The 13,879-nt window shown below is 34.8% G+C and overlaps 1 protein-coding gene across 5 annotated transcripts in view; it reads left to right on the top strand.

The window, feature by feature from the left end:
* RPGRIP1L (RPGRIP1 like) overlaps positions 1-13,879 on the top strand; it is a 98,210-nt gene that overhangs the window by 65,323 nt on the left and 19,008 nt on the right. For 4 of the 5 annotated variants that reach the window (XM_037815879.1, XM_037815878.1, XM_037815876.1 and 1 more), the window contains one exon: positions 11,305-11,488. In XM_037815879.1, coding sequence (XP_037671807.1) covers positions 11,305-11,488 — 184 coding nt within the window. Of the gene's footprint in view, positions 1-11,304; positions 11,489-12,944; positions 13,132-13,879 lie in introns of those variants that run through there. The other variant, XM_037815880.1, reaches the window with a different exon arrangement.

Here is a 13,879-nt window from a genome sequence, read left to right as displayed (position 1 = left end):
CTTTGGTGAGATGATGTGTTATGAAACCTTTTTTAAGCTTAAAAATATTTGTGGCTCATTCGTTTCTTCATTTGTCTCTTCTTTAAGAACTGCTTCAGGTAGAAATCTCAGGACAGTGTTACATGGCTTTCATTGGAAGGAAGGTATTACTGAATGCCTATTATGTGCTAAGCACATCGTATACAATATCTCCTTTAATTCTCACAACAGTTCTTCATTCATTAGCACCTACTGTGTGTCAAACAGACATAAAAGAAGGAATCCCTAGTCCGCAAAGAATTCAGTCTGTGGTGGAAACACAATTACAATGCATGGTGGTTAGTGTTAGGCGAATGGAATGCACAGGATACTATGGGAGGTTCAGGAGGGGTGCCTAATCCAGCAGGAGGGGCCCCTCATCAGGGATGACTTCCAGGAGTCAGTGAAGCTTGAGCCAAGTGTTGCAAATGATTAGGAGTTGAGGGGTGGGGGTTGAACATTATGGACCAAAGAAACTATAAAGCATGAGAATTTAAGAGAGTGTGGTTTTAGGATGGATTATGCCTTGAGTGCATAGATGGGGAGCCCCAGGAGAATACAGTGGAAAGGCAGGGATGGCCCAGATCATTGAGGCCTCTGTGTACCATCACAGGGATTTAAAGTCTATCCTGAACTCCTGTGAGCAGCCAATGAGGATTTTTAATGGAGGGGGGATGCAAATCATTTATTAAACAGATACTTAGTGGGCACATTCGACTATATATAAACTCAGGGAATGTAGCAGTGAACAAGAGGATAAGGTTCCTGTTCTTACGGAGTTTACACTCTAGAACTGCATTTAAAAAGATCACTCTGTAGATAGAGGCACAGAGACTAGTTAAAAAGTAGATACCACTAATCTGTGGTTGTCTCCATTTTATAGATTTTTTTTTTTAATTTGGCTCTACCTTGTAATGTCACAAAATTAGGACTAGAGGTATTGTCCTGGATAGATACCATTTATGCCAGTTACATTGTGGATTTGAATAGTCTAATACAATGTAAGCAGTTTATGATCATTCGATTTCTTTTTCTTTTTCATGTTAAAGAATCTGACAGCTTACAGTTATTCCTTTCAATATTGATCCTTAAAAGGATTCTAACAGATTTCCCAGGACTTGGACATATTACTTGGTTCTTTCCCTTTTCTTCATGTCTGTAATGTATAATTAATCATAGATTATTTCATTTTGTTTCATTCCGTTTACAACATTTATGAGCTTCACTTTGTCCTATGAAATGCTTGTCCCCTCCTTTCCTTTCCAAAGTGGCATAATTAGTGTTAGCATCTTTTTTTAACAGGCTACATAAAGTTTAGTGGCTGGATTAAATCAAGTCATTAACATAATGTGCTACCCAATTTGCCCCTATCTCTGGTTTCCAGGACATCAAAGTGCCACTGAGTGCCAGTGTAATTGGGCCTCGCTGGCCTGTCAGATTCCGTGAGCCTGATGGCTGCTGCTTTTACTAAAAAGCTTCTAGGCATGATAATTAATGGAGGGAGGGAAAAGTCTGAGAAATGTAAAACTTTGTACATTTCTTTATGAATATTTTATTAATTTGAACAATCAGAAGTTAACAGTATCAATATGATGTATAATACATTGATTAAAAGCCTTGTTTCAGCCCTCAAAATAGACATCAAAACTGAGAATTTGCATCTGCCACAGCATTTAAAAAAAGAATTAATGTCCTTTCACATTGTTTCTAATTTTATCATATAAGTAATGCAGCTTTCAATTTTCACAACAAAATGTATTGCCATCAAGTCATGGATTTCTTAAAATGTGCCTACAGGTGAGCATGGGAAATCACAAGCTGAAAGAGCAAAGGACTCTTGTGCAGTGCATCTTTACATCTTTCTCTTTCTCCTTTCCTACTAATAGCAGTTTTATAAGAGCTGCCATATTCAATTGGACTAAATGGCAATTCCGCTTGGAAACCAGGTTCTCTTGGACAATTTGTGCTGGCATTCCCATGTGATTGCAATAATGATGCTCAGCAAAATATGTTTTAAAACTTTGAAAGGCAAAATACGCAAAGGAGTTGAGTACTTTTAGAATTCATTATTGAAAATAAGTTGCTTCAGAATCGAATATGGTATCAGTGAGTAAAGATAAGCCCCTCCCAATGTCTTACACATGGAAGCTTAAGCCAGATATTATAGGTTTTTTTTTTCTTTTTCTTTTTTAACTCAGTTTTATTGAGATATATTTGCATATCATACAGTCATTTTACAATCAGCTCTTCACAGTACCATCATATAGTTGTGCATTCATCACCCCAATCTATTTTTTTGAACATTTTCCTTATACCAGAAAAAGTAAAAATAAGAATAAAAAATAAAAGTAAAAAAGAACACCCAAATCATCCCTCCCTCCCACCCTATTCTTCATTTAATTTTTGTCCCCATTTTTCTACTCATCCATCCATACACTAGATAAAGGGAGTGTGGTCCACAAGGCACAATCACACTGTCACCCCTTGTAATCTACATTGCTATACAATCGTCTTCAAGAGTCAAGGCAACTGGGTTGCAGTTTGACAGTTTCAGGTATTTACTTCTAGCTATTCCAGTACATTAAAACCTAAAAAGCGTTATCTGTGTAGTGCATAAGAGTGCCCACCAGAGTGACCTCTCGACTCCATTTGAAATCTCTCAGCCACTGAAATTTTATTTCATTTCATTTCACATCCCCCTTTTGGTCAAGAAGGTGTTCTCAATCTCACGATGTTGGGTCATTCATCCTCAGAAGTCATATCCTGTGTTGCCAGGGAGATTTACACCCCTGGGAGTCAGATCCCATGTAAGGGGGAGGGCAGCAAGTTCACCTGCCGAGTGGGGTTAGCTGGAGAGATAGGGCCACATTTGAGCAACAAAGAGGTACTCAGGGGGAGACCCTTAGGCACAATTATAAGCAGGTTTAGCCTCTCCTTTGCAATAATGAGCTCAATAAGGGCAAGCCCCAAGATAGAGGGCTTGGTATACCAAACTGCCAGTCCTCAATGTTTGTGAGAACATCAGCAACAATCCAGGTGAGGAAGCCCAACACCACTGCATTTTCCCCGGCTCTTCAGGGGGCCCTGCCAGATATAGTTGGTTTTAAGATATATTTTACATAAAATCAGAAATGTTGAATTACTGTCCCAAAAGTTGTTGCTTTTAAAACTGTTTTTATGTTTTGCAACTGTATTATTCCCCACTAATACACCATGGATTTATTTCCACATACTATATTTCTTTTAACATATGCAAAATATTCTATTGTATGGCATACCATATGTATTTAAATAAACCCCTTTTTGATGGACCCTTAGGTTTCTTCCTGTTTTCGCTAATACAAACATTTCTGGTTTAAAATTAACATTTTTATACATAACAGCGTGTGGAAATTCCTGTTCCTTCACATCATACCCTTTGCCAAACTAATGCATGAGAATTTATACCTCACTGATGTTTTCATTTAAAAAGAAACTAAAAGGTATATTCATATATACAAGTGCATATATTTTTGTAGGCATAAACAGACATAACATTTAGGTTCATGTAAGCAAAGAAAATATCTGGAAGAATATACATCAAGCACTGTTATCAGTGAGTATCTCTGGGGCATGGGTCAGAGCAAAGTCAACAAACTATTGCCCGAGTGCCAAATCCATCCCTCTGCCTGTTTTTGTAAATAACATTTTATTGGAACACAGCCACACCCATTCATTTACTTATTGTCTGTGGCTGCTCTCAGTCTACAGGGTCAGAGACCAAAAAATATTTCCTATCTGGTCCCTTATAGAAAAGTTTGCCAATCCTAGGGTTAGAGATGGGAGGAAACAAAGGACTTTTTAATTTTATTTTCTATAATTTATATTATTGGATTATTTTTTAGTGATGCACATAGATTGCTTTTAAAAAGGAATTTATTATCTAATTCTGTATTAAAAGTCAAATAACAGTTACTTAAAATAGTTTAATATCAGTAGTATGGACACTTCTATGAATGTCAGAAGTGATAGTAGATATAGGATAAATGGCTTTTGATTTGGAGCAGTGGTTCTCGAAGTGCGGTCCACAGACCAGCGGCATCAACACTACCTGAGAATTTGCAAATTCTTGGGTCTCATCCCAGATTTAAGAAATGAGAAACTCTGAGGGCAGGGCTCAGCAATCTGTTTTATTGAGGCTTTCTGTTGATTCTGGTATGTGCTAAAGTTTGAGAACAACAGTTTTAGGGAAAAGTGGTACTTCTCGGCTCGTCTGCATGTTTGATTCATCTTGGGAGCAGTGCTCAGGCTCCACCCAGATCAATTAAATTGGAATTTTGTTTAAAGCTGCCCAAGTGAGTCTAATGTGCAGCCAAAGTTGAGAACCACTGTATTTAACAACATCTGTTCTCAGTGATAGTGGAAGTGGAATGGCATATCAAACTCACCTGAAGTTGAGGGTGATTTTTAAAATTCTCTCCTTCCTTCACATTACTGTCACAGTAAACCACAGTTAATGATGGAAATGTGTCATATCCGTCAGGTGTATTTGGACAGGAAAAAATATTCCCAACCACAGCTTTAGAACATATGATAACAAGCTTCTATACTCTGCTGACCATTATAGAAGGAATTTACATAGTGTAGAAGGGAGACCATGACAGTACTTTACAAATAAGCTCTGTTAACCCCAGCACCATTTTGATCCCCATCACTGAAGTTTTTTCAACATCTGTGTTATTTGTTCAATGTAGTGCAGTTTAACAGAACATGTTGGGAAAAAAAGGGGGTATTGCCACTAATGAAAACTGAGTTTGTTATGTTTTGTTGTTAAAAACATTATCTTAACAGCTTATGTTTTGAGACATCACCTTTAAAATTTAATCTTCCTTGCCCCCAAAGAGCTATTATTTTTAAACCTAAAATTTTTCAGTCAAAACTTGTATGAAGCATGGATCCGATTTCTAATAAGAGCCCATTGTGAGGTCTAGGGGAGGACTCGGCATGGCCTGGGACTTTTGTTGACTCGTTGAGATAACTCTGCCCTCCCCCATTCTGAAGAAAGGAAGATGTAAGAAACACCAGGAATCCATTAATCTGTACACTTTCCTACCCTTCTTACATATGGCTCTGTCAATACCAATGGTGTATTTGACTGTTGGAACCAAGTATTTTGAGCTTGTCTTAGAGCTCACCTAAATTAAAATTTAAACTCTTAGAGGCCTTAAACATAGATCATCACCTTCCATTTCTATTTTGATGCTATTGTTTTGTTACAAATACCAAATTCTATATCCATAGGTACCTGATAGGTGGGCTTTATTTGTATTTTATTTACACACATGAACACACACACACACACTTAACTTACAGAAAACATTTTATGGTGAAAAAGTAATACCTATATAGGCTGGTTTAACCATTGGGGATTAATTTGATAATCCTATTAAAGTTTAATTTCTCATACCCTATGACCCAGCAGTTCCACTCCTAAGAGAACCACACATGTATACAAGAAAACATAAAAGGATATTCAATGCAACATTGTTTTTAAGAGCAAAAAATTGTACAAAACCTAATTGTTCATCAGTAGAAAAATGAATGAATGGACTGTAGATTGTGTATGTACTTTAAATGGAATTCTATACAACAATTCACATAAATGAATTATATTTGAATCTTAAATATGTATAAATCTTAAAAACATAGTGTTCTGGCTTGCTAATGCTGCTGTTATGCAAGATACCAGAAATGGACTGGCTTTTATCAAGGGGGTTCATTTGGTTACAAAGTTACCGTCTTAAGGCCATAAAGTGTCCAAAATAAGGCATCAACAATAGGGTATCTTCACTGAAGGATGGCCAGTGGCATTTGGAAAACCTCTGTTAGCTAGGAAGGCACATGGCTGGCATCTGCTCAGTTTCTGGTTTCAAAATGGCGTTCTCCAAAATGTTCTAAGCTGCAGCTGCTCCTTCTGTCGGAGCTCTTACAGGGCTTGGGTAAAACTAATCAAGACCCATGCTGAATGAGCGGGGCCACAGCTCCATGGAAATAATCTAATCAAAGGTATTACCTGCATTTAGGTGGGTCACTTCTCCATGAAACCAACCTAATCCAACGATTCCAACCTAATCACCAACGTAATCACTAATACGTCTGCCCCTACAAGATAGCATTAAAGAACATGGCATTTTGGAGGATATAATACATCCAAACTGGCACACATAGTATTGAGTGAAAAAACACAAGTTGCGGACTGATTGATAGAGCATGATACCACTTAAATAAAATCTAAACCAGAAAATAATACTGTAACTTGTTTATGGCTGCATGCATATGTAGTGAAAAAATAGAAAAGCGTGTTTGGGAATGATGCACACCAACATCAGGATAGTGGCTACCTCTGGGGAATGAGGAAGAAAAGGAACAGGAATTGAGTGGGGGCTTTAGCTGTATCTGTAATATTTTGTGTCTTCAACCAGAGCAAAATGTTTAAATCAAATAGAGCAAAATGATAACATCTGTTTAAGATAGTGAGTATGGAGTATGCCAAATTATTTTCTATACTTTCCTAATTCTGAAATGTTTTATAATAAAAAAATCAGAGAAATGCTTAGTCATTGGAGAAAACTTGCAAAACACAACGAAGCATTTGGAATGAAATAAAACTCACCTGTAATCTCACCATAGTTAGATGTGAGTCTAATTGATTTCAACAAGTTGCGCAAAATTTATCATAAGCCATTCTCAGTTAAGCAGCACAGTGGTTAAGGGCTGACAGGTTGCATTAGTTTTTAGAAACCTAACAATCCAACTCCAGTGTAGCCACAATGATGGCAAAAACCAGAGGAATAATTCAGCGGGATGCTCTGAAGTAAAACATGAAAAACTTCAGCATGCCAATAATAAGCCTACGTAAATACTGCAGAAAAGGTGACCTAAATTGTGAATTAGCATCAGTCAGGAAGCAATAGTAGTATTGTGCCAAAATCATGAGAGCTATAATTTCTTTTTCTCTGAGAGTAATACAGGCTGTCATCACATTTCTAGATCATTCAATCACATAATGTATAGTGTCCATCTATTCAGACAGCTATAAATTGTATGCAGTTCTTACTTGAGCAGGACTTGCATTACGTTTGTTCACCACAATCAAAACTTATAAATGCCCTTTTCACAGGCAGATGTCAACATCTTGCTAACTAGGGAAGCTAATGCGGCAATAGGTGAACAAGACCAAAAGAGTTCTATGTAGCATCTTACCTAGTAACAAAGTTTCACACACAAAGAGAAGAAACAAAATAGGAAAAAGCGTAAAGCCTACACTGCCTGGCCAACACACTGGATCTGAAGGTGCTAATCCCTACAGAGGTATAACCTGCCTTTTCTAGCAATTCTGAACAGACATTATTATGCCTCTATCTGAGAAGATTTTCTGTCAATCACTGTCATTTGAAAAAGTATATTCTTCCCCCTTCAAATTTTCTTAATTGATGGTCTTTCCATTTTTTTATTATGAAAAAAATGATATGCCAAAAAAGTTGAAAGACTAGTACCGCACCATCTAGATTCAGCAATATTGATCTGTCCTTTAGATAATCCTATTCAATTAAAATCTAGAGCAGCAAGAGTTCTATATATTTTGCACAGTTAATAATTACCAACTTCCCAAAACATAGTAGACACACAATGAATATTAGTGAAATAAGAAAACACTAATAACTGCATCATCAGGTAGTTCTGGCACTTATATAAAAGGCATTTGGAGTATATAAAAGATATTCATCCTCCCTTAGTTCTGTTTTTTTTTTTCAGTATTTATGGAAAGCCTACTATGTGCCAAGTGCTGGGGAGGATGTTAAATAGCAGATGAGTAAGAGATACTCCTGCCTTCTAGGAGCTCCCAGCCCATGGTGAAAGGCAGATGTGTAAACAGATACTGTGTTACAATGTGACATTCTTGGAGATCAATAATGCTCTGACCAGGGAGAGCATATGTGTCCCCAGGCCTCAGAAGAGTGGAATTTTGTCTAGAGATTATGAAGATTTCAGACAGAATAAACAAAGAATGCAAAAACTGAGCAATATAAACAGCACACTGCAGGTTTGAGGGAATGGCTAGAGTGTATGTAGGGTAATAGAAAGGTTTTCAAGCAGAAAAGTGGTACCTGATTTGTTTTTAGGGAGAGAATTCTGCCTATATAATAATTCTATAGAATTCTATAGAATTCTATATAATTCTGCCTATATAATAATTCTGCCTATATAAGGAGAAGGGTTGGAGCTGGGATTGAGAAGTTAGAGGCAGGAGTTCCTCACGGCCATAAGGGTAGATCCACTTGTTGAACGATATTTACTGAGTGTCAACTATGAACCCTACTCTCTGCCAACCAGTTAACTTTTAAGCTCATTCCTTCTATTTTCTTCCTCTTTATTCTGTCAGATTTCTAAACTATTAACTAGGAAGCTGTTGTATAATTTCCCCCCTCAGATCAGATGAGGACCTAAAGAAGTAAAGGAAGAAACCATATTTTGTTTGTCTTTATGTCCCCAGCAGCTGACACAAGGTCTGAAATATTGCATGATTTCAACAACTCAAGAAACCATTAAAATATTTAGGAAGTAAAATTAACAGGAATGGCTGACCCATAGGATATGATGGGTGTGAATAAGTGGAGGTGGCATGAATAGCTCCAAGGTCTCCTGGTTGTAGGTGACCAGGTGGATGTGATGTCATCAGCTGAGGTAGGAAGTGTCAGAGTATGACTAAGACTGGGGGAGAGAAAGGATGGAGGAGAATTAATGATTCATTTCTGACATGTTGAGGTGGAGATGTTATTATGCAGTTGATATGCTTCTTAATCTTCATAACCTTCATATATAATCTAGTTCAAATTTTGATTCTGGTTTGAAAACAACCAGAGTTGTTCCAATGTTAAAAAATAATTTGGCCAGCACCATTGGTCACAATGTATAATGTTTGGGAAATCTTTTTATCAGAGGTTGCTTCCCTAGTTATTTACTACTTGAAACTTATCTTTTTGGAGTTAAGTTGATTCATGTAGCATCAAATGAATGAAGAAATGATAATTAATAATCTCTGTCAGTAATATTAGAGAGAATTAAAAAGGACTTAAGATAGTGGTAATTGGGGAAGGAAATACCCAAAAAGAAAAACTAGACAAGAAAAAAAAATGGAAGTCATAAAAAGGATTTTAAAGCTTTTTCATTTCATTGAATAATACGGTGATTTTTCTGTTTTGTTTTGGCTTGGCTGTGATCCAAATAACTACTTTCATCTAGGATTATAGTTTAAACTTTAAAGATTTGCATGTAGTCCCATTTGACAGCATAAATTAGTTCTTAAAGTAATGCAAGTTTTCATATGGGGGTTGTATAGTAATATATTATTAATAATCACTTGAATAAATTTGATTCTCCTGCTAGTTAAAAGTTCGTTTGTCTTTTCATTAGGTTCTGTGATAAACAATTTTAAATCCTTATCTTCACAAGGTAGAAATAAATGTTTATACTTTTTTTGCCTTTCTATAGCTGTCTTTCTTTAATTATTTTGTGCAAAAGCATGAATGTTTTATAAGATGTTATGGTTATAACAATTCTAAGTTTGTCAAATTCCAAGTTATGGAAAAGACTTAATTACACATTGTGCTGCATATGAACCAGAATTATAAAATATATATGTGTGCTGTATTTTGACAACTACAATACATTTTAAGGAAAAAAATAATATTTAAAATATATTCTTTACCATGTTAGTCTTCAGCAAGCGAAGAAGGGCTTTTCTGAAGTGAGATTAGACAATAGAGCCAACTTCATTTTTTATGCACGTGAATGGAGAGGGCTTGAGGTTATTAGTTGAAACCGAGTAACCTTTCCAGGCTTTCATCTCTTTCTTTTCAAATTTGAATATGAAAAGCATATTCAAGTCAAAGACCATCACTTTAATGACATTTGGCAGTCATTTGATTTATTAGGTTTTAGAAAAAATTTTCCTTTAAATATTTCATCATAGTATGCTAATCCTAGTAATATTGCCAGCTGCAGCCTTGTACCTGTATTAGTGGAGACAGAATGGTGTGGAATTTTCTCTGTCATCCAAGTAAAATTTCCATGAATCTACTGAATAATAAAATAACCTTATTGAAATATTCAGATTTGGGTTTTTAGTTAAAGTGTCTTAGAATACATAATAAAAGAAAATGTCTTTTGAAAGAAGGGGGTAAAATTACTTCATCAAATATTGAGGGGGTTTGACGGCAATGGAAATTGTTCTTTATGGGGATATTTTTACAATAAGATACTTATGCTTTTCAAGCTGATTAAGTATATGCTTTGAAGTATGTAAGTAATCACTGTGGTGGATTTGTACACTGATTTTTATTTAACAATAAATTCCTAGAAAGTCATATTTTCAGGTTTTTCTAATTGTTATTTTAGGTTCTATAATTTATGGTAACATGCCTCCAAATTTAGTGAAGAGGGATTTCCGACAATAAAGAACAGCTTTAAAAATTTAACTGAGGAATTATCTTTGTGCAATCTAAGCTTTAAATCACAATTATTTGAAATCATTACTCAAGAAATCATTTATGATTCCTATAATAATATATGTGACATCAAAATCTATCTTAAAAGGATCAAAGTAAAAAAAAATACCTATTTTAGTTAATTCTATGAGAATAAAATAGAAAATAAATTGCAAGAAAGTATATGTGTTAAATTAGATTTAAAATTTTGTTTCCTTTGAAAACGTGATTTATTGAATGAAATATCTTAGGCAGACTATGTGAGAGAATGAACTGTAGTTTCTGCTCTAATTAATATGGATTCATATAGCTACATATATTAGCATAATAGCTATGAAGTATTCAACAGGCTTTGATCTCTGAATAACTGAAACTTTCTCAGGTACTGAAGATTAAATAAAAGCAGTGATAAACATGTACTTCATTACATAGTTTGAAACAAGGCCAACTGATACTTGTCATTCTGAAAGCAATTGGAGATGAAGATCTCATAATCTTCACTCCTGATAGACTACTAGTGGGGTATTTATAGCCTCAAATGTAAATCAGAAGACTATTGCCATGACACTGTTAACTTCAAACCCTAGGGCATTAGAATCTCATTCTCTCTCTCTGTCTTGAATAATCTATCATGTGTAACTATACAGTAATGTACAATGTGTTCCAAAAAAGAAACCCGTTTTATTTTAAATTGTTGGCAAAAAAGAATAAAATATTGTGATTTATTTGTTTTTTTGTTTTTGTTCTTTTCTTTAAACAGCCATCAGAAAAGATTCGAATTGAGATCATAGCTCTAAGCCTTAATGATTCTCGAGTAACCAAAGATGACACTATCCAACGTCTATTTGTTGAGTGCCGATTCTACAGCCTTCCTGCTGAAGAGACCCCTGTGTCACTTCCAAAACCCAAGATCGGGCAGTGGGTCTACTATAGCTATAACAATGGTATGTATGATTTATTTGTAATATAGATTTTTCCTTGTCTTTTTTTTTTCTATGAAGGAAAACAAAAGAACAAGGAAAAAGTTTAATTCTCTAATGTTCACATAAACTTGTGGAAGTCTTGTCAATATAGATTAATAAAAATTGAATCTATAGCAAAAGGATTAGAAAAATGAATTTGACATAATACTAAATTTAAGCTAAAACAGGAACAGTGGGAAAACAATGTTTCTAGCTATTCCTGCTATATAATGGTGTCAATAGAAAAATGCCAACTGGGCCTACAATTAAATTTAGTCAAAAATACGTTTCGAGGGAAAAAAATACTGTTTTTTATTATATGATTCAAACCATTTAATGACCTCCTATTTTCTACCTTTCTGATCAATATTTTGACGTTGCATAGATGTGTTTACAGTGTATGGATAGATCTCTCCCGGTGTCTAGATGTTCAGGATTTTAATTGAGTAAAACATAAGTTCTTACAATACCTTTCATAATTTATCGCACACATCTATTCATAGCAGCAGTCAGGTTTTTGCTTAGGGCCAGTTGACATGTAAGTCTACTTGAGCAATAAAGACCCAATAGGTACCTTGTAAATTCTGAGATCAGTCAACTTGAAGGAGTTTTTTAAAAACAGTATGTGATAATCAATGTCTAGTTAGTAATAAAAAAAATCAGGCTGCCATGACCATATTGAAAACTGCTTATTAAGTCCTCTTAAAGCCCTACATTAAAATGAACCATCTTTGGTTCATTTTAGCAAAACAGGGCAGCTCATGCTAGTTGAACACTAAAATGTTTTTTTCTCACCAATTTTAGATTGCATTGTAAATAACATGGATAATCATGTAGGATTTGTGATCAGCAGGATGACAAATGCTCATGGTTGCTTTTTTTTTTTTCTTTTTTTGCAATTGTTATTTTTAGAAATGCGTTTGTCACTCAAACAGTAATCTTGGGTATCTAGAAAGCTAGTCTAGTCTAGTCCTCCCTAGATCCATTATTCTTGTTAGTTATGTGAACTTGGGCAAAATGTTTCAATTTCATGGTTCCCTTTTCTCATCTATAGCATGAGGTGCTCTCTAAAATCCCTTCCAGCTCAAATTCTATAATTCTTTAATAACAGATGTGTTGAAAAAGCACATGAGAAATAAGTAGTGAAGTCAGGACAAGAATACGATTCCTTCTTCCTTTCATTCATTTGGATATAACAGAAACATTTCCAAAATTGTTTCTTCAGGCATGTTAGAGATCTTCTGCTGAAAAGGACCAGGAAAGCAAAACATCAAAATATTATTAATAATAAAAGAATTGTTTGGTCAACTAATTTTAAGGAAGGCAACCCCCCAAAAAAGAGGCAAAGAAACTCCTTTGGTTTTTATCTTTTTCTTTGTAAAGGTCAGCAGGAAAATGTTAGGTTGAACTGGCAACAAAACTGTTTTTAATTTTTTAGAAATTGATTTTACATTGAGAAACTTGGCCATGGAGCAGAACAGATGTTTCCATTTGCTTAAGAGAAATGCAGATTCTTCTTGGAATGAAACCTGTGGTACATGCTCAAGTATCCTGAATTTTGTTCATTCTCACATGGTTATACATACGTAGGTTTATTTGGGATTTTTTTATTGGTTAGTTTGTTTTGATTGTTTTTTATTTTTTCCCCTTTACTACAATTTGACTTACTAGTTGGTATTTGCTTGTGTTTCTATGAATTAGCTATTTGATAGCAGCAAAAAAAAGGTTGCTTATGTTTCTAGTGAGTTCACTATTTGATAGCAGCAAGAAAACAAATCATCTGTAAGAAATGAATTAGTTTCTAGTCATACCTAGTGAAATTTGATTATGTAGAGTTTTCAGGGTTAATGGAAAAGAATTTGGGGAGATATTGAGAATTTTAAGGAGAATATAGTTTGTGCTCAGAAGCAAGGTAATGCTGTATTATATCTACTATATTTGAAAACTTAAGTACTAGATTATCAGCAAATTTGAAAAATAATATTAACCTCATGGAAGGTTTTATTTTATTTTTCACATAAGCATAACATAATTAAAATGTTTATTTTTAAATTATTATATTTGCATCTCCTTCATTGCAAAGGAATCTCCTTGAACCTTTGGTTAATAAGTAACAATCTCATCTAATTATTGTAATGATTTACCATTCACTTGTTACTTGAAACAGAGGCTTAACATAATGTAGCCTTAAGTCTTCAAAACCTCATTAAATGTTAATGAAAGTAATTTTATTTCCAAACTGACTGTTTCATTCAAATGGAAAATTTAGAGGGCAATTAGTAGTAGTACATGCTCTCTGCTGTTTGAACACTATACTGTATCAGTAGAGAGGCTAACAGAATTTAGCAATGATTTTAGCCTGCATTATGACTT

This window comes from Choloepus didactylus, chromosome 22 (assembly GCF_015220235.1).
Source record: "Choloepus didactylus isolate mChoDid1 chromosome 22, mChoDid1.pri, whole genome shotgun sequence".
Taxonomy (NCBI): domain Eukaryota; kingdom Metazoa; phylum Chordata; class Mammalia; order Pilosa; family Megalonychidae; genus Choloepus; species Choloepus didactylus.
Note: the sequence above shows the minus strand (reverse complement) of the source record. Positions and strands in the feature narration are given on the sequence as shown.